This window comes from Cynocephalus volans, chromosome X (genome assembly GCF_027409185.1).
Source record: "Cynocephalus volans isolate mCynVol1 chromosome X, mCynVol1.pri, whole genome shotgun sequence".
NCBI classification, from domain to species: domain Eukaryota; kingdom Metazoa; phylum Chordata; class Mammalia; order Dermoptera; family Cynocephalidae; genus Cynocephalus; species Cynocephalus volans.
Genome location: NC_084478.1, coordinates 175,208,801 through 175,234,102, shown reverse-complemented (window position 1 = coordinate 175,234,102; position 25,302 = coordinate 175,208,801). Strand labels below are relative to the sequence as shown.

The window sequence follows — 25,302 nt, the reverse complement described above, 5'->3', positions numbered from 1 at the left end:
AATGGGCAGCTCAGTAAACGTGGCCAAATGAACACATGAAGAGGCATACCTCCTCCTGCTCAGCCAGTTCCTCTTGCACACCTGATTCTTCCAGACCCTTGGGCCTCCGTTTATTCCCTCTACTACTTCCTGTAGCTGTTGCCCCTCAGCCTGCAAACAACTCATGTCTGCCCGTCCTAAACCTTCCCCATCCCCACCCCGCCCTTCCCTCAAGTCTCCCCTTTACAGCCAAACCTCTGGGCTGTTGGGACAGCCTCCTACCTAGTCTCTCTGCCACATCTCCCTCCAGTCCATGCTCCAACTTGCTCCCGCCACCTAAGTCACAGCCCAGACATCACCTCCTGTGGCTGCCTGATGGCTTCAGCTCCCCACACCCACCATACCCCCTGGCCACCATCTGAGCTCCTAGCTCTGCATTAGCTCTCTCTCTTCATTTACGTTTCTCTCTCTTTAGACTTTGTGCTCTGAAAGGGTAGGCACCGACACGACTGCTTGTTACTAGATTGAATCCTCCCCGAAATGAAAATTGAGTTTGAAAGAGAACTGTCTTTGAAATGGACTGTGTGCCCAGAAACCATCAGGGAGGCTGAGAGGTGGCCAGTCCCATTAGCACCTCCGGTTGTGGCCCTCAGCCAAAGAAGTCTCAGTGCAGCTTGAGCCACTGTCCTTCCTCTCGAGTCCAGATTCCGAAACTACCCTCCCTTCTGACCTCAGCTGCTTTATTTCAGAATGCTAAACACAGGGGCCCCGTGAGCACTTCTTTCCAGTCAGTAGAATCACCTTTTCTTAGGAAGAAAAGCCCACATCCCCCTTGTAGAAGCTTCCTCCTAATTGTTGTGCATTTCTGTCCTACTTGGACACTTTGCTGAGTTCTTTCCTGGGCAGCTTCTATTTCATCTGTTTTAGCAAGAGAGAAGATGAGCTATAGAGTGTGGGAGTCGCTTCTTTATTTGAATCACGTAGAAAGAGCTACCAAATAGTATTATTGGTGACCCCAAGGGCCAGAAGGTTGGCGGAATGTCTTTAACATTATTGGAAGATCCCACAGAACTACTACTTGAATGGAAGCACCTTTGGTTAAACGGGGCTTCTGTTACTGTAGGAAACACCCTCTGCTCCCCCCTCTGCTCACCAGGTTGCAGGGGTGCAGAAATGCAGAGCAGCAGAGAGGGCAGGTGGAGTCAGGCGGAGGGGCGGCCCCTGGGCTGATGCCTTCCCACTGCACTAGCTCCCTCCGCTGCAGGTATGAGCCCCGAGCGCACGTCACCCTGTGCAATCTATAGCACGCTTCATGAGGGCCGGGACCAAATTTTTCTTAAAACCTACAAACTGCTCGACACATCTGTTCTCAAATGCAGTCAGATTCTTAGGAACGTAAGCAGTCAGCTTCGACACGATGACACTGATGGGAGCCATAGCTGCTGTAACTTGAGGTCTGTCCTCTTGTATGACACTGGGCACTGCACACGCGTGACTTCATTTAATGCTCACAATCCTATGACACAGAGGGTGAAGGGAAGGATCAGTGAAGCTGTAACTTGCCCAAGCTCTCGCCATCTGGTGCATGCAGTCATGGAGAGATGCCCCTGACCAGGGTCAACTCCTATCTCTGGCATGTTGGGGAGCAGGCTGCGCCTTGGTGATGTCAGAGGCTAGAGAGGCAGGTGACAGTTTGGACTTTTATCTCAGGGGCTGTGGGAGCCATCTCAGGATTTGCATGACAAGGCCAGGAGTATGTTCTGGAAAGCTCACTCTGGCAGTGCTAAGATGGATGGAGGTAGTGCAGTGAAGACTGTGGTAGGGAGATGAGTCCAGTGACAGGACAGTGAGCCAGATGGGGCAGAGAGGAGGAGGAAAGTACAGGGAGGAAAGGCAGGGGCCTCGAGGTTGTTGGTTCTCTTTGTGGAGGCAGCTAGATTGGCTGCCCAGAGAGGGGCTCCCTGAGCATCCATCAGAGGCCGGGAGCAGGGCCCAGTGGGCATCCTGTTTCCTTTAGGACCCTCTTGGCTTGCATCTCACACATGCTAGCACCTGTGGGACAAACGTGACTGGCCCTTAGATGGGAGTTTTCCCTAATACAATCTTGTATTTAAGTCTCAGGGTTTCCTATTCTTTAGGCATGCCTTTGATTTGTTGCAAATGGAAACGATATATAAGAAAAGATACAAAAAGCTGCATGAAGATGTGAGTTGAGTGTGTTTGAGCAGCCCTGGGTGTGTGTGAAATTGTGACTTCCCCTGTGCGTCCTGCTCCTCTCTGAAGCCACGCACTTGTAATAACCGGGGCGTGATTGTACAGCGTCTCTTCCTCTGATTGGAATTGAATGATCCCACAGACAATAGCAGAGGGGGGCTGCTGTCCACCTCACAGGGGCCTCTGGCATCACGTTTGCCATCAGGCCCGACATTGCTATCCCCTTCCTTCCTGTGGCCTGCCAAAGCAGGGAGTTTGTTCTTAGTCTCCAGTCTGGTTACCAAGCACCTTAATGGGTGGGAGGTACCTGGCTGCGCGTGCACTCTCTCCCCTCCACTCGCGCTGATCACCATTGGCACCCAGCATGGTGCAGCTCAGAGTCTTTGAGGGAGTGGAGGCAGGACCTGGTGAGAGGGGAGCCAGAGAGACAGGCTGGGGCCAGACCACAGAAGCCTTGAGGCCAAGATCAGGCTGTTGCTCTCAGGGCAGGGGGAGACAGCCATTGGAGGGCATGAAGTGGGGAGTCATGTGGTCTGGCTGAGGCCTAGGACCAGCCCTGTAGCTGCTGAATTAGGGATGAGGTGAGGCAGGGGATCTCCCTCCCTTTCAGCCTTGCCCCTAGCCCAAAAGCTCCACAAAGGAAAGACAGGTCTCAGGCCCCCTAGTAGGTGGCAGAGGGAGGCCATGACTATAAAATAGGGAGACTGGGTATCCTATGCGCCCTAGAAAAACCCTTCTCATTTTTTAGTCATCCGCCATTGCTGGGTTTAGAGAGATGGTTGGGGTGAGGCACTGCAGTGGTGCTGAGAGGCAGGAGGGGCCGGTCCCCCAGGGGCTTCTGCCAGCTCCTGCTCCGATTGATGAAAACAAACACAAGTTGGAGAGTGCTGATTTAACAGAAGTGTATCCAGTCTGCAGAGCTATTTATAAAAATGGGAAAACCAAGATAATGGGGACACGGGGGGGGTGAGGGGACTACATGTAAACACTACTTAGTCGGGCGGTTTGAGACACCATGTCTTTGGAAGACCTCTGAGTCTGCACATGGCACCCTTGCTTGATTCATGGCTTGCGTTTCTCTGGAGTCTGCTTGTCTCCTGAGAAACTGGGGGCCAGGGCAGGAGAGTGAGGGAGGAAGGCCCCCCAACGGCACCCTCTCCAGCCCAGCTTGTCCCCGGCAGCCTTTGTCCTCACAAGGCATCCTGGTGGTGAAAGCCTGGGAGGCTAATGATGTCTCAGTGGTGAGATGCTGTATTAAGGACAAGTAGCGCTCCAAGAATGGCCTGCTGACGCTGTTTGTCTCTGCCCGCCCCAGATGCCAATTCACCAGAATCTCAAGGAGCTGCTGGCCGTCAGGGCGGAGCTGCAGAAGCGGGTGGAGGACCTGCAGCGGGAGGTGGCCGCGCGCACCCTCTCCTCCCCCTCGGAGCGGGGCTCCTCACCATCCCACTCGGCCACTCCTGTCCACACGTCGGTCTGACCGGCAAGGCCGGCCGTCTCGGGCCCCCCTGCTGCTCCGCTGTCTCCTCAGCAGCTCAGGAAAGGGACCTGGCAGTCACTCTTATGGCTGTAGCTTGTGCTCTTGTCTTTTAGGATTGGGCCTCGGGACCATTTATGTGGCTAGGTGACAGCTCCCATTTCGGCAAGTGCTTTTTGTCTTGTGAACAGCCTGTTATGCTCCTGTCAGTGGTTTCACAGGGGCACTTTTTGTCCTGTCCCACTGTGGACTGACTCCCTGTCGTCCTCCCGCTGGAGAACGCCTCACACCTTCTGTCCCGGTGAGTCCTCCATGCGCACCACACAGCGTTCGCCGAGAGACCACAGCGCCAGCCGCAGCGCTGCGCTCAGCTCCGTGCCGCAACTCAAACTCTTTTTAAGTGAGATAGTTGGGGGGAAGACAGACCGTTGCCATCTATTCTACAGTTATCTTCATGCAAGGGGGCTTCCTGTACCAATTACTGTTGTGTACATATAAGGTATTTTTACAAAAGAGAAACATGCCTTTATTTTCCTATGTCCTTTTTTATGTTTAGAATAGTCACCTGAGGAGGTATCTGCTTAACTGTACTGTGTGAGAAATTCTTTTCCAACAAACCTCATGCTAACTCTTACATGGTACATTTGAACCCAGATTTGAATGTGGTCATTTCAGTGGCAATGCGCTGTGGCCGCGCCTAATGCTGGCACTTGCCTCCTGAGGTGGCCTGGTCCGCTGAGGCGGGGAGCAGCAGTTCCCCTCGGCACGGCAGGGACTAGGCATGCTTGGTCCTCCGGCCCTGCTGAGGGTGAACCAAGGCCACAGGCAGCTCTGCGCAGGGGCTGGCCTGCCTGCTGTTCCCGCCTCTTTAGATGCCAGCTGTTTGTATCAGAGCAGGTCTGCTTTCACCCATTGTAGGCCCTGTACCAAGTAACCTCTCATCTTACCCTGCTCCCATCAACTCAGTTCACTCACATAGCCGCTGCGCTGTGGCCTCGCCGCCTGCATTTGCGCCTTCACTCAGCGACTTGGCGCTGTGCGACTGTCAGTCCTAGCGGGGGTTAATTTACACTTGGCCGGTTCCATCCACTAGAGCACTGTCACTCCTATCTCTGTGTGACATGCCACAGGAGGAACATTGCACATTTGGTCCCTGTGCCAGAAGGCCACCCACCCCCGTGCTGTGCCCACTGCGGCAAGTCACCGGGGCCCCCATCTGCTGTGGGCGTTCGGCTTGCCTTTAGCGTCAGAAGCAGCCTCAAGCTCACAGGGTCAAACCCAAGTACATGCATTGCAGTGTTGTCCGGATGGCTTCAGACTACTGGATGCCACCTACAGTCCTACATGTTTTTGAAAATATATTAAGGTTTTTTATAGTCAAATACATAGAGAATAGATGTCTTTTCAACTTGGAACCTTCTGATTCTTATAGAAAATTATCCTTCCATAGGATACCAGAAATATTTATTCAAGTTAATTTGGTAACCTAAAATAATTTTCCACTTTTATCATCAGGGGGATTTGTTTCTAAATCGTAGTTTAATTGATATTAGCCTTTGATTTATGCTCCCAACATATCTGAAGGCTTATTTATGAATGGATAAACTGGATTCATTGATTCACTGAATGGGGACGTTTTCTATTTTTTCTCAGAAATAATCTCCTGGCTGCACTAAGGGCTATTAAAGGTAGTGTAAACTGGGTGATGCTTTTGACAGAACCAGAGAAGCCAAGTGGGCTTAGTGTTGGCAAGATCAGCTACGGGGGGGAGGGGGGGGCTGACACCTGGTGGGCCCTGCGCACCCTCACGTGGGGGGGAGTCTCTGCCAGCAGGATCCCTGGAAACTCCTACTCACTCTTAAACAAGCACAACAGATCATTTTCCTTCCTATGTTCCTAGCACAGAACGGTTTCTAAAACAACTTGAAGTACAGCTTTATCTAAGTAATTCTTTTGATTTTATTTAAGTGTACTAGAATGTAAAACCTTTACAGTTCAGGTTTTTAAAAACTGGTACAGTATTGTATTCGTCTCATCCGATGCACTGTATTTCAATCTGTAATTAAAATGATACTATGTTTGCTCCCTGGTCTTTTCTGTTGTCTCTCTTTTGTAAGCATTTCAGTAGATTTTCTCCCTCCAGGGAAATTAGTAATAATAAAATAGCATTTACTGAATGTTTACATTGTGCCAAGCACAGTTAATATATGCCTTTATGTGACTTAATTCATTTACAAAATTGTAAATGAATTATCAGTCTTGAGTGTTCAGGCTGAAATGGGTAAGTACTCTGATTTTAAAGTGTGAAATGCCCCTCAACTATACCTTGAGAAAATGTCAGCAGACACAGGGAAAGGACTGGCCACCCCCGAGAGGCAGGGCAGCGAATCCTCCTTGTGCAGCACTGAGGCTTAGAAGCACGCCCCCTCCCGCAAGCCTGCAGCAGGAGAGTGCACTTTTTCAGGGCTGTGAAGGCCTGGGTGAAATCACACTGCTCCTTGTAAGAGCCTGGGCTCCATGTCCCTAACGGTGACCCCGGAGTGGCAATGTTGGGAGGGCCATTACACCAGGCTCCCCCACTGGCCATGCAGACCTGCAGAGGAGAGTCACGTGGTGGCCTTGGGTTTGAGGACTTAGTGCTATTTTACTACAAGCTTAGTTTAGCCAAAAAATGCCACTGACCTCATTGTTGAAACCCAGGGTCCACTGCATCTTGTTCATGCTGAAAGGTCCAGCAGTCATCTCAGTTCACAAGCCAAGTTGCGAGTTGATGACAAGGACACTTTATCCCCAACAGGCCACTCTCCACAGACTGCACCAAGTGATAGGGTGCAGGGACCCCTTTCTTGCTCAGCACTCTCTGGCTGAAGCAAGTGCATGTAACTAGACCCAACTCTGGTTACGGGCTTGCTCTGAAGACAGCAGAGTAGTGTGCTCAGGCGCTGTGAGCCTGCAGTTCCAGGCTCAGCTCTGCTGCTGCCTGGCCCCGACTGGGCAGCACAGGACCAATGGCTGCCTCCTGAAGGAGCTGCTCTCACGTGCCAAGGCCTGCTGGGCATCTGCGGAGCCTGGAAGTGGCCCCCAGGGCTCTGCCCTTGCCTCAGCCCTCCCTTGCTGAGGCAGCGGGGATGTCACTCCGCATCTAGCCTTATACAATGAGGGGGACCCGCCCCCGGGGAGCCCTGACACTAAGCTGTTCATCGAGGGGGTAAATGCAAGAACTCTAACCTAGAGACATACCTATGGCTGGAGAGAAGGGGAAGGAGGTCAGCTCCACATCAGAATGCACTTTTGGGGGGGGGGGGGAAGCACCACTTGACAGAATGTGCCTTAACGCTACCAGAACACAAGGGTCTGCTGGTGCCATGTCGTTTAATGCAAACAGGCAGTTCACAATTCATACGTGGACACAAGCACATAAAAAGATGTACAGGGGATTCTGAGATCAGTCTCCTCGTCTTCTCCCTCAGAACTGGTACTAACCCAACCCAGGCGGCCGAGGAATGGGCCTGACACTATTCTAGAGCCACTGTGGGGTCCACCCCAAGAGGGTACCACCACCCACCAAGCCACCCACCCTCCCCCTTGCTCCCTACTCTTTTATCTTTCATTGGGCTGTAAGTTTGCCCAGCCCTTGCTCAGCGGTTACTGTAAATAGTGAGCATTTGAAAATTGTCCCTGCCAAGGTAAGCTGCTACAGATTGAACATTTTCAATTGGCCCTTCTAGTTCACATTTTCTCCTGTCACCTGGGACAGACCCAAGCTGATCAATGCAACTTCCAAGTAGATACACAGTTACAACAGCCCCTGAGGCTTTTGCAGGCAACAGTGGCCAAGCAAGTGAAATACCTGTGGGAAGGAGAAGCCCTGCAAACAGGCGACAGAGGGACCTTCCAGGCACATCCAGTTACCAAAAACTATCACCTGCGGGCCTGGGCGCCAGGCCACTGCCAGAAGGCATCGAGCTAGGCGAGGCAGAGCACAACGTACCTCCTCAGTCTGCTGCTGAGAAGATGGTTTCACAGACAGTGTTTACATCAGAGCTGTAGGGTTTCGAGGTCTTTGCCATCAGCTAGGCCGCACTGAGGTCACCGTGTCTAGACAACAGGCTGTGAATGCAAAAATCCCCCCTAGCTACCTCCAGCCCAGCACCAGCCAGGGGGTGGGACCAGCAGCCCTGGAGGTCCTCGCTGTCAAGGAGGGACAAACCTGACAAAATTGATAATCTGGCCATCAAAGGTGGAAGGCCCTGGAAACAGGCAGATCTTGCACATCTTGCACACGGTACCTTCCCTGCTAGTTCGTTTCCTGAAGCACGGGAGCTTCCTCAGGCCACGTCTTCCTTCCTTCACGGCACAGCACAGAGGCGCTTTCCCAGTGCTCCAGGCCACCCTCTCAAACACACAGTCCTGGGTCTGTCCAGGATTTGTGGCCGAGCAGGAGCCTTTGGAAGCCCAGAGGCAGGCGCTGGGAATGGAGCCGCAAGGCAGCCTTGAGACTCAGCGCTAAAGCCGACTACCCTCCCACCAGCAGCGTTTTTACAACGGACACGGGAGGCACACACTAGACGGCAGGTGGCATCTCTTCAATTTCAATGGTTTCCTTAAGAACCTGGAGTCACTGCATCCCAGCTCAGTGGACATGAAGGGGCCATCGCATAAGCTGTGGAATGCTGGGGGCCGTCGTGCAGTCCAAAGAAGCCTGTGAGTTTTGTAAATAAGGATCCTGCCTGCCTGGTGATTTATATTCTGCTTGTGGAAGTGCTTTCTGACAGGGCAAATGGGCTCTAGGCCCTAGCTCAGCTCTGACAGCAGTGCTCGCTGGGCAGGAACCATGTGTGGGCCAAAGGAACATTCCAGGAAGTCAGCTCTTCTCCAGCACAGGCCAGGTGAGGGGCCAGTCCTTGGGTTCCCATGTTTACCATGGTGAGCACGGGCCCCAAGCGCTCTTCACGAGAATGGACAAGGAGGATAACTACAGAGCTACAAAGTCAGGTGTATGTCACTAAACCTAGCAAGTGTCTCTCCCCCCTCTCCCCCCTCAAATACATTTTTAAGCAAACAACAAGCATGCTTCCAGCTCTGAGGCTTATTCTTGATGTCTGTAGCTCTTGCTACCAAAATAAGATCATATACAGGGCGGAGGGTGAGCACCTCCCCCACCCAGTATAAAACATTTTCAATGCAGAAATGATTCCTAAAACCTTTAATCATGTCAGCCTTAACACCACAGCTAGTCCCCTATGGAATCAGATGGGACGTAGGCCTGCAAGTCATGGCTTCCTACTTATCCAGAAGACTCCTAAACTCTTGGGGCAGGACTGTCATGAGATGCATGTTTGCACTTAAATAACTGGAAAGCCTCCACTTGGACCAGCTCTCTGGAAGCCCGGTAACGTAAAACCTGGAATTGGAAAGAAAGACCAAAACGAAAACACGGCCCTGGGTGTTACGTGAGTGTGGTGCTACTTGGGGCTGACTGGTTTGCTCCTTGCAGGTGCTCTTTGAGGTCACTGCCAGGGGCTGCCTGCTGACAGCAAGCTGCCACAGTGAGCCACTCCACCATGTGGGCTGTGCCGCCCTGGGCTCAAACTCTTGTTCTGAGAGCAGACGTGTTCTCCTCAGCCAGTGTCCCCAGCACCCTCTTGCCCCCTCGTCTTGGTCTCCCCACTGCACAGCTTCTGAGGCTGGTGCTGGCTTTCTGCAGAGCCAGGTGTTGGATTTCAGCACCAAGCCTCTTCAGAGCACCTGTGGCAGGGTGCAGACCCCAAACTCGCGAACACCCAGAGCTCATCCGGAAATGCAGAGCGACAAGAAGCCAATGACATCGAAAGAGCAGCACAGCAGCTGTGGGTCCGAATGAAATAAGGAGCCGGGTCACAAGCGGTGGTGGCAGCACGTGTGCGCCTGTGGCTGAATGGGGACCCTCAGATCCGGGGCAGCTCAGGCGGCGGTGGCTCTGCAGACTGGGTCTGCAGCGAAGAGTATTTCACTAGGGAAAGAAACGCCTGTTAGAGGGACTCATCTCTAGCCTGCACAGAGGGAGCAAACACACAATCAAGCCCCTGCTCGCAACAGAAATGTGGTTCCCTGTTCGTTGTGTCCAGCAGCTGCAGCAGCTCAGCCCACCCTGGGCACCCTCCCTCTGGGGCCTACTCCCTGCCCCATCGGGATCACCCCTGGCCCTGGGAGCAGAGCCCCGGAGGCGGTCAGGGGGGTGGAGGGAGCCGGATAGGCCCTGTGAACAGCTCAGCCTCCACTTCCTCATCTGGAAAATGGAAATGCTGCTGACAGGGCTGCTGGAAGGATTCTTCCCAATAAAGCGTTCAGCACCTGGCCCGTGAGGTGCTCGCTCAGTGGTGGCCAATAACATTAAAGATGATGACAGCCGCACTGGAATCCGGAGTTGACGGGAAGCGCCTGTCCACACCTCACTGGTATTCTGGGCCCCAGGTCGTATCTCCCTTGAGACGCTAGCCACTCTAGGCCAACAGCCTGAACTTATGTGGCCTCAAATGGCTGACAGCTCCTGAACCCAGAAAGTGCTCAAGGACCCCAGGAGGGGGTGGCAGGAAGGGAGGGACATGGGTCTCCATAACAGGCTCAGGGTTTTAACCAAGTTCCTTCTTGCCTTTTCAAATCAAGAGGTCATAGGTCTGGGTTAAAAGCTTTCCCCGGCTCTGTCCGAGTTCATCCAGGATGCATCTGTTTTCACTGACAGGGAGCAGAGGTGCCACAGCGCCCAGAAGTCACTGACATGGCACCAGATGGCCCTGACATCGCACCAGCGTCCCCACTCTCATGAAGCTGGCTGATAAGGGGCAGAGTCCAGGGACACCTGGGCCTCTGCAGCCTTCTGCCCTGGCTGGACATTTGAGAGGCAGATACGTGTGTGCTTCCCTGGCACAGTTCTGCTCGGTGCTGGGGCCACCGACTGGGAGGCCTTCAGCAAGCGACACCAACTGAGAAGTCCTCACCTTGGGGTTCCTCACACACAACAGCTTCCAGGTTCTCCCCCTTCACATAGTCTGCATTGAGACTCTCTGCAAAAGGCAAAGGGCAGTCAGTGACGGACACAGATCCAAAGTGTTCCCACCCGTGATCCAGAACTCCCGACCAAGTCCTCAGTTACAGTTCCCTTACGGAGCTCAAGCCCCTGCACCGGGGCCACCTGAGCGTCCTTATCTGGATGAGGACTGTCCATCTGGGAATACGCTGCCCAGGGATTCTCCACCATCCTCAGAAATAATAATGTGCACCAGAGGCCCGACGCTCCACCCCCGAAGGGCAGCTGCCACCACATCAAGACAGCAGCTCCGCCTGGCAGAGGCGGCACCATCCACGGGCCACGTGTGGTCCAGGAGCCAGGGAGGCAGAGAGGGAGCCAGGGAGGTGCGGGTGACTGACGGATGCAGGGCAGGGAGGGACAGACGGCTGCATGGGGCTCACTATGGAGATGCCAGCAAAGCCTCCTGTCAATGTATGGCCTTCCCAGCAACCCCTGCAGAGAAGCCAACTGGCTTCTCTTGGCAGCGGGAATAACTGCTGTCCCCACCCAAGCTTGGAGGTCCCAGGGCCCACAGACAGCTGCTCTGGTCTATTAGTTACCTGGGCTTTCTCCCCACCTATTTCCAAGAAGGATCTGGGGACTCTACAAAGCATCCTCTTCATGCCAGCAAGAGCCATCACTCCAGGACTTGGAGTGGACTCCCTCCCCTGTCCCCACCACTGCTTAAGGAGAGTCAGGAGTCTGTGTCTTATCCCTGGATAGCCCAGGGACTGGAAACCTTTAGCCCTGCACCTGTGGGAAAACTGGGCCAGAGTTCCAACCAACCAACCAACCAGGCACCAGCACAAGTCACTGTGCCATCCCGGGCTGCAGGCTCCTGGCCTAGAAAAGAATGCCTGCCTCCTGTCTGCCCTGGTGGCTGCTGGGCTCAAGGAAGAAGCCAGATGGGCCGATGACAATCACGAGCATGGCTCTTTGGCAGGTGTGGCTGGCCCCGGTGGAGGCTGCCCTGGTACACCTTCCCGGCTGGTGGGTGGGGGCCGGGGATGCCTGGTGTGCCTTACACTGGCTTCTTCCTGAGCCCCGCCATGCATCCGGCCTGGGGACAGCGAGTGTGTCAGGGAAAGCTGAAGATGGTTGTGGTCGCAGCCAAGTTGGCGAGTGCCAGGGCTGGGGATGGGGTGGGGAGTGGTGAGAAACAGCACGAGCGGCCAGGGGGCGGGCTGGGGGTGCACAATGAGGTGTCAAGGCCAAAGCAGAAGAAACACGAGGAAGTCAGAGCATTGGTGTTACCTTGACCTTCTGCTGCATCTGAAGACAAGACACAAAGCTTAGAACCCTGGAGTGAGAACTCAGCTCCCGGCAGCAAAGCACGTGGGCTTTCTGCAACACGCACTGACCCTTGGCACTGAGGGCACGGACAGGAGAAGCTGAGCATCCCCAAAGCATGGGCCCCTTTGGTGGTGGCAGAGGCTGAGCATGCCTCAGGGCCACAGCAGTGGGGACAGGCCCTGCTAGCATCCACCCGCCGTCTCCCCAGGGCCTCCTGTTCTGCCTTCCCTGGTCCCTATGCGCTGGTGGCTCTGGCTCCTCTGGGCAGAGGCTCAACGGAAAGGGTGAGGACAGGAAGTCCTAATCCCTGACGTCCTAGGGGGTTTAGCCACCCCACAAACATCCATGGGACTCCTCCTGACTTGGGCCAGGCTGGGAGCCAGGAACACGTCACCGGGTAACGCACACACAGCCCTCCATAAAAGCAACAGTCCAAAGAACAATCTGGATCGGGGCAGGAGTAGGGAACTGGCGGTCCTGGGCTCCTGGCAAGGTCAGCAGGGGACGCTGTGGCAGCATGCGGAAGAGGTGGCCAGTGGGCTTCTTGGGAGGGGACGCCCAGGCCTAGAGGATGAGAGGAGCCAGGTGACGAGGGAACAGCAAAGGCCAAGCGGGTACAAGCAGGGTGGAGGCCTCTGCAGGTGGCACAAGCCTCGGAATCTCATTCCAATGGGCCTGCTGGAGAGGGGACCCCTGGAGGAGAGCCACTGAGCCTCTTGGACAGAAACCCCCTATATTATGGAGCTTCCACTTTCCCTTCCAAATGCCCCAAGAACAAGGTTGAAGACCAGGGGCTATGACCACGTGCCTGGCGGTCCTGGACTCCTTGCTGCAGGCACACCTCAGGAGGCTGGTGCAAAACGCCCCCTGCCACACTAAGCACAACTGGCCCCCTTGCCCAATGTGGCCAAAAGTTCTCCCTCCGAATATCAGTGCACAAGCCATCAGGAGGCGGGACTCCCATAATTTTCACCAGTTAGAGGGTCCCTTTGCTTTTGAGTTGGGGGGAAAGACAGCTCTAAGAATAATCTAGCCCCCAGCCCTGCACTCCTTCTGACCCTTCCCTGTTCACACCACTCCACAGCCAAGCTTCCAGATCCATGGTGGGTCAGTGGGATCTCCAGTGGTGTGACCATGAACAGTTGTGCAGCTTGTGCACTGAAATGTGAATGGGGCCCCTGGAGTGCTGCTGTGCACAGCTTGCATAGCTGCGTGTGCTGGCCTTGGTCAAGAATGTTCTACAAGACCCAAGGAAGCAAATATGATGGCCAGATGAAAAAACAGGGACTTCCCCAATCCCCCCACTCAAAGCATCCTGGGACCCAGGTTAGTGTCCCGGGAAGCTTGGCTCCTGGCTAGAATTAAGGGCAGCGGCCCAGAGCAAGGACAGAGGAAGACTCACAGGGGATGTTGCTAAGCTTCCCATCACGTCCAAGGGGCTGAGGAAGGAGAAGAGGGAAAAAATCTATGGCTGAGCCACATAAGTCACTTAGCCTAAAAATCGCCAGCCTTGAACTAGAGACACACTCCACTCAGCAAACAGCGACCTATCAACTGTCCTTGTAAAACCAACACGTGTGGTCCTCTTGTTCGCCCTCCACAGCGTCCCCACGGCGCCCCCCGACATGGGCACAGCGGGCTTCTAAGACAGGCTTCCACTAGCAACGATTCGATTCCAGACTCGGCTACAGCATAAAATGAAAGCGACCTATTTTGTAAAATCCAGCACGTAAAGGCGGGGGTCGGGGCGGGGACAGCAAAAACCACGCTCTATCCTTAGTGTTGCATGCCTCCTCCTCTAGAACAATTCATGATTCTCTATATTTTAAATTTTCTGGCTTGTGGGGGAAGAAACAGGGCAACACACCCTTGGGTGAGATCTGAGGCCACAGCCATAGCCCAGGGTCCCTCCTGCTGTATGGGAAGAAAGCATCACGACGGTCACTGAGCTCTACCCCCATCTGTAACAATGAATATGCTAATAGTAAAAAATAAAAAAATTAAAAAAAACTAACATAATCATACTAAAAAAAATAAATTCAATGGATTTCCATATGCCAAAAATATACTTTGGAATACACAATGCAGAATAATAATCATATTCACTAAGAAATCACAAAATACTAATAATTATAACAACAGCGGTATAGTACAAAATTCTAACGAATTTTAAGGTTTAATAATAAAGGTAGAGAGGGTCCCTAAAAAAAAAAAAATCAATCAATCAATCAATCCCGTCTCTGGGAGCTAGGGCCCTTGGGCGGTCAAGGTCATCGGGTCCAGCCCCATCGGCTCTTCCAGGCCAGTTTACACTTCAGTGTGGCCTAGATCTGTCCCCAAGGATTTCCAGAAGCGTAACCCCCGTGCCGCCCCCCAACCACGGGAGGGCCGGGCTGCGTCCCCGCAGGGTGGTGGCGGCGCTTACGCTGGATGCTGAAGCAGAACTTCCTCTGCTGGTAGGAGATGTAGCTGGACACGGCGCCGATGAGGGCCATGGCCAGGGCGCTGGCCACGCCGGCGATCGTGCCGGTCTCCACTGTTGCGCCTGCGCGAGGGAGAGGTGCGGGTCAGCTCAGGGGTCTGCTGCTCCAAGCACCGGGCTGAGCCTGCGGGGATGCCCACGACCCCCAAGCACTGGGAGAGGGCTGGCCATGGAGATCGAGGCATGAAACACGGTGCCCCACGGGCTCACCAAGTGCTTCTCACATACCGCGAGGACGTCCGTGGTGAGAAGCTAGAAAGGTGGACGTGGAGATAGTAGGGTCCCCTCTCTTAGTGAGGCCTGGACAGGTCATGGGCCAGCTGTCTGCCCACTGGGCCACCTCCCCCGGGACTTAGATCTTCAGGATTAATTCCTGTAATGAATGCACCCCTCTGCTCTGTGCCTCAGGACTCTACTGAAGACACTCAGGGAAGGGTCAGGAAGGCCACCTCTGAGACCAGAGTGGGCCCGCACCATTTCTCTTTGTGGTTTCCACCTGAAACCCCAGGACTCAGAAACCTACCGGATTCTGTGTCGTCACTGCTGCCATACCGGCCATCACCTGGAGAAAGGACAAAAGCACTTAGTGTCTGCTGGGACCCCACAACCGACCAGCTCAGGATCAGGCCACAGCGAGGTGGATGACATTGTTGGCCCTTGTGATTCCACCTCTGACAGGCCCCACCCAGTAAACCCCACCCCCCTGTGGGGACAGTGTTCTTAGAGTATGGTGGCGATCACACGACTCTTCACATGCGATCACAGGGCACACAGCTAAATACACACGCCAACCTCCCCGGACAGCAAGTCCCTGACAACCCACGGGGGCCACTTCCAGACATCAATGAGATCTGAGGTGGTCCTTCACGTCGCCCTTCTCCCTAGGGCCAGAGACGCCTGGACGGACGGAGACTACGTTCTCAGGGAAAGCCCCTGGGAGGTTGGAGGCAACAAGCTCTGACGTCTCCTTCATCCAAGAGTCTGGGGCGAGCAGGTTCGTGCAGCACCGTGGTGGGGGCTTCAGGGCAGCGGAGGCTGTGCGTGTGGCGGGGCAGGGGGCGCGGAAGATCTCTGTACCTTCCTCTCAGTTTTGCTGTGAGCCTAAAACTGCTCTAAAAATAAAGTCTGTTTAAAAAAAAAAAAGTCAGGGGGGAAAAATGAGGTTTGTTATGTCCCCACCTTGGGCTGAATCCTCGAGTTAAATGCATTTTGTAAAGATCCCTGATTGGATAGGAATAGTTATCTACAGAACAAGCAGCACCCGCAGTAAAAAACAAAACCCACGATGCCTGCTGCTGAGGAACGCAGAGCAACAGGGAGACAGCAGTCACGGTGTGCACGGACGTGTCCACAGAGAGAAGGTCACCGGGGAAACCTGGCGTCCAGCAGTGCTGGCCTGTCAGTGGTCCTCCCTGTGCCGCGCTGGAGGCGGACACTATCACGGGTAAAAGCCAACACCCGTGCAGGTGCCCTCTGCTGACGTGTTCATGTCACTAGATTTCCAGGTTTTGGACTCTTTCTCTGAGAAATGCGACATAGTCTTTCTTTCACCCTCAAGGTAGAATGAAGCTGAGTGTTCCCAAGTCTCTCTTCCCTTCTTAATACTTGGCCACAAGGACCGCAGCAACTAGCACACCACAGTGCGTGTGACTGCTGAGCTATGAGCCGCCTGCCTACTTTCCCCCGAGGGACAGGTGGGGAGAAGGGCTGGCACTCTCCTAGGTTGTCAAAAAGACTCAAAAGTGCAATGCTTCACACATCCCTAGGAATTCCTGACTCTCTGACCACCTATGATTGCAAAAAGCATTGTCCTATGAAGACGACAAAAAATGTGATTCCCCCTCCAAGTCATTACTCGGATGGGTGTATATGGTGAAAATACTATGAGGCTAAAGAACAGCTTAACGATCGCCCTGGATTCCCTATCCCTTCCAGTTGCATGAACCGGGACTGATGTCAGCCACGCAGACCTGCCACTGGAGGTAGCCTGGCTAAGGTCATGGCTTTGAGCCCTGTTTGGCTACTGAGCTCTGCTCACTTCCTCTGAGCACAGGCTGAGCCCAGTTCCTTTACAAAAAGCACACGGCACAAAAGATGTTATTGGGATAAGTGATGAACCACTGGCATGACATAAAATTATCCAATACAACACCATCCACGAAAATGAGTTCCCAATAAAAATAAAATGAATGAAGCCATAAAAACACCACGAGAAAATTCAGGACAAGATTAATATCATCTCGGGGTAAGGAATGACTTTTTAAACATGACCCTAAAGCCAAAAACCCAAAATGGAAAAGACTGTATCAAAAGTAAAAACTTTGGTATTGAAAGCATAAGCAACAACAACAAAAAAATAAATTGGATCTTGTCAAAATTAAAAAATTCTGTGCTTCAAAGGACATTGTCAAGAAAATGTAATAACAAAATGTAATAACAACCCCAAAGGTGGGAGAACATATTTATAAATTGTATATCTGATAAGGGACTAGTACTGAGAATATATAAAGAACTCCTACAACTCAAGAATAAAAATAACCCAATTTAAAATTGGGCAAAGACTTGAATAGACATTTCTCCAAAGAGACATATAAATGGCCAATAGGCACATGCAAAGATGCTCGACATCATTAGTCATTAGGGAAATGCAAACCAAACCCACAATGAAATCCCACTTCACACCCTTTAGGATGGCTATAATCCAAAAAAAAAAAAGGAAAGGAAAGAAAAGAGAGAAAAGAAAGAATTGTTGGCAACAATATGGAGAAATTGGAACCCTGACACATGGCTATTTGGAATGTAAAATATTCCAGCTGCTGTGGAAAAGAGTTTGGCAGCTCCTCAAAAACTTAAACGTGAACTTACAACATGACCTGACGAGTCCACTTCTAGGCATAGTCAAGAAACTTGAAAATTCATGTTCACGTAAAAACTTGTACACAAATGTTCCTAGGAGCACTATTCATAAAAGCTGAAAAATTGAACCAACCCGAAGGTTCATCAACAGATGAATAAATAAAACAGTTTTGGAATATATGGAAAAGAGCTTCCTAATCCTTAATGGAAAAGGAGGCCTTACAAGTCAATAAGAAAAGATGCAGACTCCAGCAGAAAGACGGGCAAAGGACATAAACTGGCAATTCACAAAATACATTGAGAGAATCTAATAAGACATACAGAAAGTGTTTCACCTCTTTTGGATTCAAAGAAATGCAAATTTAAAAAGGATAGCGTTTTGCTCTGATCAAATCTGCAAAGATTGCAAAACTATAATAGCCAGTGGCGGTGAGATCTGAGAAAACAGGCACCTGGTTACTTACTAGTGATGAACACGGAGGTTGGGACAACTTTAACGGAATACCGTTTGGCAGTACCACTCGAAGAGTCGCATCTTTAAAAACATCCACGTCCTGTGACCCCACAGTCTGACTTTTAGGAATTTATCTGGCAGAAACAAGGTTGTACATATTTGGCTATGACAATGCTCATCACAGCAAAAAGCTACTGTACAAAAATAGGGTCCTGGTTAAATAAGTTATGGTATAAAAATATGTAGGCATTGACATGATATCTTAGGATACTCTTTAATGGCAGAGAAAGATAGTTAAGAGTGTTATGGAATAAAAAACTGCTTTTAAAAGGACAGCATGATCCCATTTTTATTAAAAAAGAGACAAATACTTATAAACGTATACTTACGCATCGAAAAAGTACTCCAGGCACATATTCCAAAGTGATTCTTCCCAGATGGTGGAACAAAAAATATTTTTCATATACTTTTTAAAGAGCTTTAAATATGGAAGCCCCATACAAATCTATCCAGCTCTCTTTCCCACAACTCAGAGGGAGACACAGCTCAAAGAGGCTATTTCACAGGTCACTGGCAGGATCTTTATTTTCTAGGACAGTATGTTTTGTGTCCCCACCTGCCCTGTGAGTTCACAATTATATACCAAAGAGACTACAGTAACCCTCTATTATACCAGAAACACCCCGCCCTGTACAGCACACCTCAGCTGCAATTTGCTCTGAGTGTAGATACCTACGCATAGACACAGCTGTACAGACTGCCGCAGCTCTAGCAACTGCCTTAACTACAGGGACTGCCACTGTAGCAATCGTGACCATCACCACAGCAGGTGCCACAGCTACGGGGAGTCCTGTAGCTGTAGCAACCACTGCGTTGTAAGGAGTGCTCGAGCTCTGGTGACCACCACAGCTCTGGAGAGCCTGGAAGACAGGAGGCCTGACATCAGCAAGGAAGCTGTGAATGCCCTGTCGCCAACACAACTGTCAGACCCTCGGCATCTCAGATACAAATGACGAAGGTGCACGTGGCCAAGCAGCCACACACCTGGGGAGGCAGGGAGGCCAGGCACACACCGAGCTGCCATTCTCTGATGTGGTGAGCACCTGGGACCCCTAGTCATCAAGGGCACGAGAGTCACGTAACAGCAGGAAGATTACATCTGGAACTGCCAGAGGAAGATGTTCAAGTATTTAAGGATGTCTGCAAGTGTCAGACATAGCTTGGGCTTTTATGGATTTTTTAAATGTATTTCATGATCTTAAAAAAAAAAGGGGCAGCAGATGTGCAAAATTTTAAAGTATTTTTTTTTTTGTAATGAATAGATAAAGAGAAAAAGCTTGCTTCAGATGACCCATAGTTACCAAGTCAAAGCGAACTGAAAAAAAATCTGCCAAAACACAGCTGCCCGGGCTGACCACTGGGGACGGTGTTCCTCACTGTTCCAGAAAGTTCCCACAGCCCAGACCTCATCCGTTCCCCACCTCAGGGATGGGAATGCTCACTCTCTAGACGACACGATGGGTGCCCTGCCCCAGTCTGATACAGGCCCTACAACCCCCACTCCCTATGCCAAGCTCCCAAGACACCAGCCAGGAGCCCATCTTGGAGAAAACGCTGTGATGGCGCCGCGCTCAGGGCTGTGTCCAGGGACAGGGGACGGTCCGAGGGAGGGAGTGGTCTCTTCACGTTGCAGAACACCAGGACCACGGGGCCACTCCTCACATCTGAAACAGCCCGTCTCCTTAACATGTTATGAAAGCTGAGAGGAATATGGAAATAGGTCCCCAAGAGAGGTCTCTCTGGTGTCTCTTTCTATAAGAGCACTGGTCCCATTATGAGGCCGCACCCTCACGACCTCCTCTAACTCCAATGACCTCCCCAAGGCTTCGTCTCCAAACACATCACATTGGGGATTAAGGGCTTCAACATATGAATTTGGGGACACAAACACTCAGTCCATAAGATTAAGGGATCATGATCCAGATACTTCAAGACAGTGACTACAAATACAGTGAGAATGGAAGAGAAAGATTTTCTTCAAAGACCCAGTAGAGAGAACAAACCAAATGTGTCCACCCATACAATGGAGTGTCACTGAGCCTCACACAGGGACGAAATGCTCCCGCACCAGCAGAGAGGAAGCCTGAAGCCTCTGGGCCAGTAAGTCACTCACAGAAGGACAAACACCATGTGGTGCCATTTACGTGAGGTCCCTAGAGGGGTCCAATTCTTAGAGACACAAAGTCCAAGAGAACTTACCCGGGGCTGGGAGGGGGAGTTGGTGTTTCACGGGGCAGAGTTTCGGCTTGGGGAGATGGACGCGTTCTGGGGACAGCTGGTGGTGACAGCTGCACAACCCTGGGAACGTGCTTATGCCACTGGACTGTACACTTACACATAGTGAACATGGTAAATTTTATGCTATATATATTTTCCCCAATTAAAAAAGAAATTAAAGACTCAGTAGGGAACCATGGGGGCCTGGAAGATGCCAGAAGACGGGTGGTTCCCAGCAGAGCGAGCACAGAAGCCTAAGCGAAGTTTCCTGTAGGGATAACACGAGACAGACAGACAGACAGACAAACACATGAAGACGTGAAGACCAGAAGCAGCGCTGGGTCTGGGCTCCTGTCAGGTGAGTGTGGAGCAGAGGGACGTGCGCCGTGAAAGCCACGAGGACATCGGGGACACAGGCTCCTGCCCACGGCCTTCTCCTGGGGACCAACGGGCTGCGTTGGAGGGAACCAACTGACCCATGTAACATCTTTTCCTTTATCCCTGTGAGCTAAAGGGGGGGGGGGGCATTCATATTTCACACTTGGGGACATCTCCAGACAGCTTACGTGTGTGACACAGACACATCTGTAACAGACTGTTCACATCTCTTTAGCAGGAGGGGTTTTGATGCTTGTCCCAGTTTTTAAGAACTGCACAGTTTTGGCCTTTAAAATTGCCACCTGGGGGTAACGATGTGCTCAGCGTTTCACTTAACATCTTCACAGTCATCTGTCTGTGACTAAGAAAAGTGAGGCGGTGTTTCTGCCCCACGAGCCCACACAAATGACAGGCCAGTGACGTGTGACCAAGTGAACCCAGCGCATGGGCCGCTTGCTCCGGTGGCAGGAGGTGGCGACCCAAAGAAGGGGGTCAGAGCAGCGAAGTGCTGGGTGCAGCAAAGCAAGTCTCAGCTTGAGAGCTGGAAGGAAAGTTCCAGGTGGGGCTCGTCTTCTGGCGCTGTCTGCAATGCAGGGAGGGCTTGCACTGGAGGCAGCAGAAAGGCCCACCCTGGAGCCGTGCATTCCCTGCCATCCGAAGCTCCGGGGACTGCCACTTGAAGGCACTGGTCACCAAAACTCCAGCTTTGAGCAGACCCAGAAGTTCAGGAAAGGTCTGGACCAATGAGGCAGACCCTGCCCTGGACGGGCCCTGGACAGACCCTGGACGAGCACGAGGCGGCGTCCCCGTGGGGACGGTGAGCTGCGACCTGCAGCCTCCCCCAGCTCCCGCCCCAGGTTCCTGTGTCAACTCACCAAGAGTTCTCGGACCCACATGACAGTGAGGGTGACCCGGGGGTGTGACCGACAGCCCCTCCCCTCCAGCTTCTTCACCAACTGAGAAGGGACACAGAGAGCCAGAGGAAGGTCAAGGTCAGGCATCTGCCTCATGAAGGGGCTGGGCAAGCACACGGGTGCCCTCAAGGAGTACGAGGACATGGCCTGAGGCCACACAACAGCTTCCTGCTACCTCTCCTGTCCCCCCTCTTCTCTCACCCCCTGCACCCACAGCTCGCCTGGGGGAAGCTGTGCTTGCGGACCAGATAGAGCTCACCTCCCAGCAGAGCGCGCCCTACCCAGCCAGCCACTCACGTGGCCCAGAGACGGGCCCCCGCCTCGCCAATCAAGTGTCACTCTTGCCTTCACGGGGACAGAGGGAAGACAGAGGGCAGAGAGCAAGGCCAGGCTCAGCAAGCTTATCAGGGGTGTCGGGGCCACGGGGGGAAAAGAAGCCTGCTTCAGGAAGCCCAGGCCAGCAGGAGTGAAAAAGACAAGGGCGACCTGCTGAGACTCGGATGACACGCGCCATCCCCTACCAGCAGGATGACAGAAGTCCTAGAAGAGCCCAGGGATAGGAGAGCGAGTCATGCTGCAGGACAGAGGGGGGCAGGTGGCCGCAGGGCTGCAGAGGGGAGGGGCCCCCAGGAGGGAGGGGATCTCGGACGTGCGGCTTAAGGGACAGCAGTGTCACACTTGCTGGAGCACGCGTGGGAACTCAGTGGGTGGGAGGAAAAGCACGTGAAGCCACTGAGATGTAAACCGACTGGCCCTTCTGCATGTGTGGAGAGGACAGCAGCCTGGTGGTCTAGGGCGGAAAGACTATGTCGCCAGACTGAGGGGCTTGACCTTATCTTGTAGGCACTGGGGACCTGTTAAAGAGGCTTTTGTCGTTGCTCTTACCGCTTTTTTACATTTTTTTCTCCAACATCTGATTAAGAAAAATTTCAAACATACAAAAAGCTGAAAACTTTGTGCAACGAACACCTGTACTCCCACCATCTGGATTCTGAGTGTGGTTATTTTGCATTATTAGCTTTGCCATCCATCCATCCATCAATCTATCTTATTTTTGTGATGCATTTCAAAGTTATAGACACTAGTACACATCAACATATTATCTGGAGTTCCATATTTGCTTTTGATTCCTTTAAGGTAAAATTTACATATAGCAAAATACACAAATCTTACCTGTACCTTTTGACAAATGCACATACCTATGAAACCCAGACCCCCATCAAGATACAGAACATTGCCGTCAAAGTTCTCTCATGAAATAGCACAATGAGACACCACAACACAATCCTTACCCATGCCCCAAACCCCAGCAGCCACAGATCTCATTTGATCATTATACATAAGTTCTGCCTGCACTGGAACTTCGTATGATTGGGCTCATGGAATACTGGGCTTCTTTCAGTCAGCATATTGTCCTTGGCGTTTATCCATGCTGTGTGAGTATCAGTAATTCACTGTCTGAACAAATAAATGTATCACAATTTGGCTATCCATTCTCCTATTGATACCTCCACATTCTGCTTTTATTTTTTGCTATTACAAATAAAGTTCCTAAGAGCATTCTTTTATAAGTCTTTTTTTTGGGGGGAGGGGGGAGGTCTAATTGTCTCAATAGGAATGACACTGCTGGGTCACTAGGTAAGCCTATGTTCAGTTTTGTAAGTACCTTTACTTTCCTACCAACAGTGTGGAAGAGTTCCAGTTGCTCCACATCCTCATCAACATTTGACATTGTCAGTCTTTTTAAATTCTAGCTGTTCTGGTGGGTGTGCTGTGCTATCTCACTGTGGCTTTAATTTGCATTTCCCTAAAGAATAATGATTTTGAACATTATATAACTTTCTTTGTGAACTGTCTATTCAAATCTTATGCTTACTTTTTAATTGGGCTGTTTACCTTTTCATTATTAGGCAGTAGTTTTAAACAGACAAGTGACATGATCATATTCATGTTGATGGATCTCTCTGGCAGCTGCTCAGGGGGACAGACTGGAACAAGGTGGCCAGTTAAGAGTTTAAGGTAATAATCCACAGGGAGGTGATGAGGACCTTGGCTTGGGGAGAGATAAAGAGGAAGAATATTACAGATTCAAAAGACACCAGGGGAGAGGATTTCCAGCACGAGAAAGTGAAAAGGTCAACAAATTCTCTCCTCAAAAAGCAACTATAAACCTGGACAAAAAGTTGAAGCCAGCCATCTCAGAAAACAAATTTAGTTCCAATGAGAACAGCTTGAGGCTGTGGCATTTTTGCCCTGGGCTGCTCACATTTCCCATTCCCCAGGTCTTTCTGCAGATAGTTCAACCCGGACCACAATACCCAGCAATTGTGCTGCAGCTGCCAAAGGGGACCCACTTGACTTGGAGGATTGCCTGAGAAAACCACCAACACAGTCGACTAGCTAGGGAATTGACAGGGAGGTAGGGAGGTGGGGAGGTGAGAGGACCATAGAGGGCTTGACAAACTCTCCACATAGCCCTGGTTGCCATGAAGCTAAACACACGCCCAGCAGAGACAGGCTGGTATTGGCTGAAGGACAAGCAGAGAGATGAAAGGAGCAGAATTGAGAGTCCACAAATAAACCCTTATGTTTATGGTCAATTGATTTTCAACAAAGGAGCCAAGACTATTCAATAGGGGAAAGGATAGTTTTGTCAACAAATGGTGCCAGGACAACTGAATCTCCACATGTAAAAGAATAAAGTTGGATCTCTATTCTCATGCCACATATGAGGGTACTTCAAAAAGTCTGTGCAAAAATAGAATTAAAAGATACAAATATTTCCATGAACTTTTTAAAGTACCCTCGTATAATTAACTCAAAATGGAGCAAAGACCTAAATGTAAGGAATAAAACTATAAAACTCTTAGAAGACAAAAAATAAGTCTTCATAACTTGGGGTATTCTTAAACATCAAAGCATAATCTATAAAAGAAAGAAATGTATAAACTGAATTTTATACGAAATAAATACTTTTATTCTGTGAACAACACCTTAAAGAAAAGGAAAAGACAACCCACACACTGGGAAAAATATTTGCAAAATCATATACCTGATAAAGGGCTTACATCCAGATTATATGAAGAACTCATAAAGTCAACAATAAGAATGCAGACAACCCAAATTTTAAATTGAGCAAAAAAATCTATAAAACCCAGAACCCATCAACATATAGAACATTGCCATCAGCCCAGAAAGTTCTCTCATGCCTCTGGCCAATCAATCCTTATCCATACCCCAACTGACTTCACCGAAGAAAAATATAAAATAAGAAAAATAAATGCTCAACATCAGTTCTCATTACGGAAATGCATATGAAAACACCAGTGAGATACCACTGCACACCTATTAGCATGTCTGAAATCCAAGAAGTGACGCTATCAATTGCTGATGAGAATGTGAAGCAACAGGAACTCCCATTCATTGCTCATGGGAACGTAAAATGGTACAGCCACTTCGGAAGACAGCTTAACAGCTTTATTCATTTTCACCAAAAACTGGAAGCAACCAAGGTGTCCTTCAATAGGTGAATGAATGCATAAACAGTGATATATCCATACAACAGAATAATATTCATTATTAAAAAGAAACAAACTACCAAACTATGAAAAGACACAGAAGAACATTAAATGCATATTGTTAAGTGAAAAAAGCCTACATACAGTATGATTCCAATTATATGGCATTCTGGAAAAGGCAAAACTGTAGAGACAGTAAATAGATCAGTGGTTGTACTAACAGAAAATAGATTAGGGTTGAGGGAAGGGGTAGGACCAACTGTAAAGGGGATGTACAGAACAATTTACATGCTGATGGGACTGTTCCATATGGTACTTGGGTGGTGGGCACATCACTCCATGCATTTGTCAAAACCCATACAACTGTACATCACAAAGAGCAAACTTAAATTTCTGCAAGCATGGGGAGGGA

General features: G+C 50.9%; 2 protein-coding genes across 9 annotated transcripts in view; one reads left to right on the top strand and one right to left on the bottom strand.

Annotated features, from left to right (window-relative positions):
- MTMR1 (myotubularin related protein 1) overlaps positions 1-5,432 on the top strand; it is a 76,901-nt gene extending 71,469 nt beyond the window's left edge. For all 7 annotated transcript variants that reach the window (XM_063083993.1, XM_063083995.1, XM_063083992.1 and 4 more), the window contains one exon: positions 3,509-5,432. In XM_063083993.1, the coding sequence (XP_062940063.1) occupies positions 3,509-3,673 (165 nt within the window). In that variant the 3' untranslated portion in view covers positions 3,674-5,432. The remainder of the gene's footprint in view (positions 1-3,508) is intronic.
- A 3-nt stretch (positions 5,433-5,435) lies between these two features.
- CD99L2 (CD99 molecule like 2) overlaps positions 5,436-25,302 on the bottom strand; it is a 95,749-nt gene continuing 75,882 nt past the window's right edge. Inside the window, exons 4-7 of one of the 2 annotated variants that reach the window (XM_063083998.1) lie at positions 15,017-15,055; positions 14,437-14,556; positions 10,648-10,713; positions 5,436-9,662 (exon numbers count right to left, since the gene is read on the bottom strand). In XM_063083998.1, the coding sequence (XP_062940068.1) occupies positions 9,598-9,662; positions 10,648-10,713; positions 14,437-14,556; positions 15,017-15,055 (290 nt within the window). In that variant the 3' untranslated portion in view covers positions 5,436-9,597. The remainder of the gene's footprint in view (positions 9,663-10,647; positions 10,714-14,436; positions 14,557-15,016; positions 15,056-25,302) is intronic. The other variant, XM_063083996.1, reaches the window with a different exon arrangement.